The sequence below is a fragment of the Micromesistius poutassou genome (genome assembly GCF_964030765.1).
Source record: "Micromesistius poutassou genome assembly, contig: SCAFFOLD_1763, whole genome shotgun sequence".
In the NCBI taxonomy this organism is placed as follows: Eukaryota; Metazoa; Chordata; class Actinopteri; order Gadiformes; family Gadidae; genus Micromesistius; species Micromesistius poutassou.
The window spans coordinates 1-7521 of record NW_028180171.1 but is presented as its reverse complement, the minus strand read 5'-3'; the positions used below and the strand labels follow the sequence as shown (position 1 = coordinate 7521).

The following is a 7521-nucleotide window of genomic DNA, read 5'->3' as shown; positions in this document are numbered from 1 at the left end:
GAGTTCAGTGTATACACACCGAGGAGGGGGAAAAAAGGAAAGGAAATAGCCGGTGCTGAAGACGACCCGAGACGCGCTCCTCCTCTGAGGTGAAGCGGCCACCTGCCGGGAGAACCGGATGCATGGGACGTCGCTGTGCTAGAAGTTAATCTGGAAGTGTTTGAAACTGCCGGGAGGCGACACGTATAGTTGAGGATTATAGAGTTTAGCCGAACGATCGCACGATCTGTGTCTTTCTTCTCTCGGGGGATAAACTGCGAGCGAAAAAACACCAACAAAACAAACCTCATCTTTTCCTGAATACCAATGATAGTTTGAGGCCTCGAAACACCAGAAGATGGAGGCGTCCGGAAACGGATCCAGTTTTGGAATCGACTCGCTGCTTTCCCACAGGCCGGGCAGTCCGATGTCCAAGGGCGGCAGCCTGGTGGGGGACTGCCGTTCGCCGCTCGAGTTCAGCCCGCGGTCGGACGTGGAGAGCGGCTGCTCGTCTCCTCCGTCGCCCCGGAGCAGGGAATGCGTGGAGGAAGTATCGCAGAGACAGGGCCACGGCGGCCACGGTGGTGGCGGTGGCGGTGGCGGTGGCATCGGTCTCCCGCAGCACCTGCAGCACGGACAGATCTCCGCCGGGTCCCAGCAGCGGACGGTGACTTCGTCCTTCCTGATCAGAGACATCCTGGCGGACTGTAAACCTTTGGCCGCCTGCGCGCCCTACTCGAGTAACGGGCAGCCGACCCAGGAGACGGGGCGGCTGCTGGGGTCGAAAATTGCGGATGACTTCATGGATAAAATCCACAGCAACTCTTCGTCGGACAGTGAATATAAAGGTAGGCCGTGTGGTGGTGGTGGCGTGCGGGTTGGTTTTTGGAATTAGTCGGGAGGTTTTTGTGATGGGGAGTTGTGAGTTGTGGGTCGTAGTCGGAATCAACTTTGAAGAATTTGAACGCTATAAAAATGTTGGCTGAAACTTAAAAAGTAGGCCTAAAAACGTTTTTGAGCTTTAAATTGTTTTGGAATATAATTGTATTTAATTCTGAAACAATATTAGACCTGGTTCTTTCATAAACCTAGGCCTATTTGTCACAAAATATAATAATCATACATTTCAAGTAATATAATATAGCCTAATAAAGAAAGTGACTTAATTGTCAAAACGGTGTTGATGCTTGCCGTTCTAAATAATAATAAAAAAAATCCTAAATAAATAAATAACCTGCCATTAAGGTATACCAGGGCCTTCGAAAGACCAGCGAAAAAAAAACCAAAGGGCGTGTATTAAATAAAGAAAAAATAATCACAATTGAGAAACATGAATTAATAATGAGAAAAAAGTTAATTCTCCTAATTTGACGAACTTGTGTGTATTGCTTGCATTAGCGGGCGCGATGCACACATCTGTTGATGTGAGTCAGGCGTGCGGGGGGAGATGACAGGGTCGCCCGCAGATAAACGCCATCAAGGGCCTCTCTGTTTCCAATCATGTCATCGCCATAACGCGCACGTCACCTCCAGTGACAATTTAATGAAGCCGTGGACCATGTCGGGCTGATGCACTGCAGCAAAAATACATAGGGCTATATATATAGATAGATAAATACAAATTGTAAATATGCATGTATCATTTCAGATATCTTTTGGGTTTTGTCAATAAGGGCAATGTGTATTATAATAGCAATGCACCGATTATTCTAACTATTTCGATTATTCATAGCAGTTATAGGGCTATATTATTATTGTATTTTTGTAAATATTTGTGCCATATTATTATTAGTTTATAATATCATTATGTAGGGCTAATATTATAGCAGGCCTATATGTATTATAATATACAATAAAAGCAGACCTATTGCTACTATCATAGCCTCATTATTAATATATATTTTTAAAAAAGCACACGGCTACAGGCAAAGGCCGACATAATTGTTACTGCACTGATAAAGTTACTGTTATTTGTGAAATTGTTATTGTTATAGCTTAGTATATTTTCGGTGTTGTAATTAAATCCTTCCATTAAGCATATATAGCTAATTAATAACAATAATTACATTCACAATGAGAAAGCAGCCTACACAATAATTTCCAGAATAGTGTACTTTATTTCAAACGAGCTCACAGGGCTCAACGCCAATAATCAGTCAAACACAATCTTTTTTCAGCCTATACGTGAGCGTGTGCGCGGCTGCGTGTGCGTGCGCGTTTGCGCGCGCGCGTGTCATTTTTTTTGTGTCGTCAGTGAGTGCACGCGCGTGATGCCTACGTCGTATGCATCACAGCATCGCGTAGATATTCTCATCGACCCATTGATTATGGGAAGCAAAAGCACTGCACATATACACAGTGGCTCTACTTTGATTTCCACCAATCCGCCCCCTAATATTTCAGGGATTTGATGCAATTTGTCCCGGTCCTAATCAGATTTGTATCGCGCGAGGCCGCCCGGCTCTTTATCTCACTCATTTCTAGGCTCGTGTGAAGTTTCCCGGTCGCGGTTGAAAGGCCCCCCCTTCCCTCGTGGCTCAATTAGGCGGATTATTGTGCACCCCGAGACGACTCAACTATTCAACTATACCGCCGTCTCCCCCTTTTTACACTGAAGAGCCGAGAATGACTGAGAATTGTATATCAATGAAATCCGTGACACGACACCACCCCCCCCAAAAAAGAAATGAAATAAAGACCATATAGCAGGCTATGTCTGAGGATGTTGAATCTGGCGATTCAACGTTTAGGCCTGAATCAAGTGTTAGTGTGTATTTGTGTTGAGACTCAGACACATAAAACCACAACCGTTTTTTAATGAAGCTCACGTCGATACAACTTGCTTTTTAAAAATATATATTTTTACATTATTCTAGGCCTATACTCAAACGATTATCCGACTGTCCATTTTTAATTTAAAAAATGTTGCATGAAATACAAAAGCACGTTACCTTGTTCCTTTATCGACGAAAGATCAAGTCTTCACGTCACTTTTTTGTCACTTTTTTAACCGTTACACCCACGAGCACATTATTTAAACCGGTTCCCCCACGAGCACATTTATTTAAACGGTTACCATAAGAGCACATTATTTAAACCGGTTCCCACTATGAGCACCTTATTTAAACCGGCTCCCACTATGAGCACCTTATTTAAACCGGTTCCCACTATGAGCACCTTATTTAAACCGGTTCCCCTATATGAGCACCTTATTTAAACCGGTTCCCCCATATATGAGCACCTTATTTAAACCGGTTCCCCCATATATGAGCACCTTATTTAAACCGGTTCCCCGCTCTTTTCCCCCCCAGTGAAGGAGGAGGGCGACAGGGAGATCTCGAGCAGCAGGGACAGCTCGCAGGTGCGCCTGAAGAAACCCCGGAAGGCGCGAACGGCGTTCACCGACCACCAGCTCGCGCAGCTCGAGCGCAGCTTCGAGCGACAGAAGTACCTGAGCGTGCAGGACCGCATGGAGCTCGCGGCCTCCCTCAACCTCACGGACACGCAGGTGAAAACCTGGTACCAGAATCGCAGGTAAAGACCCGGGAACAGCACCCACACAAACATAAATAAACAGAGAGGCGTCTTATTGTTTTATTAATAGCTTGACTGATTTAGTGTCGGCGCACTGTGTTAGTTTGTTCAAAATATCAATCTCTCAAAATGTGATATTTATCTACTTTTGGCCACTCCTATAGGCAATATAGGAAATCGTTATAATATTTTATATGAAATATCAGTTAGATTTCTGCGATAAAACTAAAGACCATTCAAACCAAAGTCTATACACGTTTTTAGAGCCATGTTTCCGTGAAATCTTTTCTTTTAAAGATTGCAGCCTTGAGCCTTACGGAAACTTTGGTTTGGACAGATTTGAAGGGAAAGAGGCAGAAACGATCAAACTTAATATCTAAAGCACCACGCTTTGGTGGATGACTAATGCATCGCTCCATGTGCGCCATCAATAATTCACACACACCACTATATCTGCTCAATTATCTTTATTATGAATTATTCACCTGCGTGGAGAACATATTGACATCCAAACAGATATCCTTGGGTGTGAATACACCCAAGGACAGGCTGTTAATTTTTATTTATTTATTACCTTTTTTTTTCTCCCTCTTCTTTAAGTGGCCTATTGCTTAGTTACTTAAGTTAGCCGCACGAACCACTTAGCCCTAAAAAGGCAAATGTATTTAAAGTGGCCTACATTTAATCACATCCATTTGGCTCTACACTTACACTTGACACTTACACTCTTCACTGCTACTCATACGGGTTGTGGCTGTGTGGATGTTGGGTGTTCCTCCGCGTTTGACATTAAACGAAGACCGAGTGCTGGGGAAGGTATATGGAATGTAACGCATCGATCTGACTTTCTTCCAGGACTAAGTGGAAGCGGCAGACGGCGGTCGGGCTGGAGTTGTTAGCGGAAGCCGGTAATTATTCTGCCCTGCAGCGGATGTTCCCGTCCCCTTACTTCTACCCTCAAAGCCTGGTGTCCAACCTGGACCCGGGCGCAGCGCTCTACCTGTACAGAGGACCCTCGGCTCCCCCGCCGGCGCTACAGAGACCCCTGGTCCCCAGGATCCTCCTGCACGGCCTTCAGGGGGGCAGCGAGCCGCCCCCTCTCCCCCCTCTCTCCGGCGTGCTTTCCCGGCCGGGCCAGCAACGGTGAGCCGGCCATTACAGATTTAATGCCCTCCTTGGCAGCTCGGGACTCCCAGTGTGAGCGAGAGGGACGAGAGGAAATCAGTGTCGGCCTAACGTCGAAATAAAGACCGCGGGGCCACGTGGAGAGGATTGATTCTGTGGCGCGAAAAACTCCCTCTTGTCTGGATATATATTTTATTTTTTCATATTATTATAATTTTTTTTTTACCATGAACTTTATTTATTAGGTATTTATTTTTTTTCCCTATGCATCGGAGATAATTTATGTATTTATTTTTTATTGTTTTTTTGTTTTTTTTTCATCCACTGTTCGATTAGGCCCAACGGAGGCTGGATTTACGGATTACAGGCACTTTCAAACACACTTATGGATGCAAATTCAACCAATAATAACAATAAAACAATAATAGTTAGTGGTTAATAACTATTACTGTTAATAAATAATACTTTCAATATTTTGGGTTATTATTTGTCTTTATTTTATTTTTTAATCATTTGGTTATTGTTCTGACAGGGAATCCGTTTTTTTAATTTAACATTATTTTTACTTTACTGTTTACAAACAGATAAGGATCAACTGTTATCCACGTGTATATAAGAATATTTTGCATTTGATCCAAAGGACTGATTTTACAGACGTGTCTTGGTTTGTGTGGCCCGCCTCTCTCAGACCGGGTACCCGTCTGATCCACTCGGCTATCGATTAGCCACAATAAACTATAAGGAGTCCACACATAGCACCGCCAGGACGAGGAATGGACTGCCGAGACCCCGATCAGAGATCACACGAGGATTATGAAAATGGAAAAAAAAAATTATATTTATACTCTTCATGTTCTTAGTTTAAGTTTTAGCTAAGTAAATTGTTAAGTAATTTATATGAAAAAAAACGATTTATCCGAACAGAAGGAATGGCGACCACCAAAATATGGTTTGGTTCCGACCCACATGATGGTCTGTTGGTTTACTAGATGTATTTGAAGAGACGTTGTGCATTTTGTTATTTCATATGAAACCGTGATACCCTTGTGACTATCTCTTTGGTGAAAATGTACATTGCAGCTATCAACTTGTGGAGTGGTTCTCGTGTTTTGGATCGTTTATTCGTTCCTCCTCATGGTCATTATGGTGAAATTTACTCCTTGAAGTTCACAGCAAATATTGGAGAAGGGGGATTTGATGTAAAAGAGAATTAATTTTATAAATGTGAAAAATAAAGGTCTTTCATTTAAACATGTGAGTTTGTTAGTGAATTGAAAAAAAGCTCAACGTATTTTAGCTGGATTTGGCACTTGGTCTTCAACTGTTTAATAGGCCCATTTTAATAGTCACCAAGTCACACTCAGTGATTGTGGGCCAAGCCGTTATGCTTTAATGGAAATTAAAACAATGCCTTACTTAACCTAAAACAAATCTATACTCAAATGCAAAACCATTTGGAGCGGTTAAATTAATACTTGTACTCTTGGTCAATATTCCGAAAATAGTTCATCGTTTTTTCTACTTTGAATTTTTTAAGAACGATGGTTCGCTTAACACATAATTATGTCTGGATCCACGGGCTAATGAACACAGCCCTGGTTTAGCAGGGACAGCATTACAACCCGTCCAGGTGTATTTATCTAACAGCGTGTGGAGAACAGCCTGTAAGCGGGCCGTTCATCAGGAGGCCCCCCATCAAATATTTAACCTATTAGTCATTTAATCATTTCAGTCCATTTTAAGTGGACGTTAATTTCACTTCATGTGTTGAATACAATGAGCAGAGCTGCAGCCTGCGGGGCCGGGTGGGGAACCAGTCTGGAGGCGGTGGGACGAATACGGAGCCGTAGGAAGAACGTCCTATTAGAAGGAATGTGTTTGAATCGTTTTAAACACACCTGTCAATCGGTTTCCTAAAGCGAGCACAATGTTTGGGTTTCTTCGTGGATTTTATTTTCTCGGTGCTAAAGAAAAAAAAAGTGCAGGAGAGAAGGTCGCGCGGCTGAGAGAAGGCGCGTCTTAACCTTTGGAAAAGACGCGCAGCGGTTTACCCAAAGACACTCAGAATCTCAGATCCCTCCGTCTCAGCCCTCAAACGAGTTGGCATTTTGGTTATTAAGCAGTCCTACAATTAATAAGGGGGAGATGATGTGGTTCTAGGAGGTTGCGTTATTGTTGCTCATATTTGGAAAGTGGGCACATAGTGGGTCACGTTTACGCACGCGAGAACACGCTCACCCGCCGACGCGTGGAGGCCAATATTAACTCCAGCGAATGTCTTTTAAGACGGGCCAAGAGTACAGAAGGGGAACGAGTCATACCGGAGCCGTTGGCCATGTCATTCTCACTAAATGGCAAAAATAATTAACAGCGCAGAACCCGCGTTGCGCTTTACATAAACAATGCGCACCATCAAATATTTATAGTATGCGCGCAATTGTTTAAGTGCTCTAAATGATCCCATTTGGATATTGATTGTTTTCCATCGCTCTTTTTGAGGGGGTGTTGGATGCTGGACTCTTTGCCAAACGCTTCAACAGCTGGTGACCGGGCGAGGCACACTGTGGTCGGGGGATCAACGTGGAGACAGCTGGTCAACGAACCACGCCGGGGCCCGGGAACCATGCATCACCCCCTCCCCCACCACCACCACCACCCAACACCCGTCCCACCACCGCCACCACCCATCCATCCATACAGTCCTAATCGGTGTCTCTGCCCGCGGACCAGCCGGGGTTTGGGGGCCATAACGCATGGGGGTTAAGGAGTTCAGTCTGACGGACACGACTTGGCGTGTAGGATGTTAACGATTAGACAAAAGGCTTTAATAGCTTTTAATTGAAAGTCGATAAGGGGGTTTGATCGCCAGCTTCCCCCGCGGCG

At 44.1% G+C, this 7521-nt stretch overlaps 1 protein-coding gene across 1 annotated transcript; it reads left to right on the top strand.

Annotated features, from left to right (window-relative positions):
* Positions 1-337: 337 nt before the first annotated feature.
* Positions 338-4660, top strand: barhl1b (BarH-like homeobox 1b; the record flags this gene model as incomplete). Its single annotated transcript, XM_084489292.1, has 3 exons — positions 338-827; positions 3291-3513; positions 4369-4660. The coding sequence occupies 3 exons, from the start codon at positions 338-340 to the stop codon at positions 4658-4660; spliced, it is 1005 nt and encodes a 334-aa protein (XP_084345418.1).
* Positions 4661-7521: the final 2861 nt, after the last annotated feature.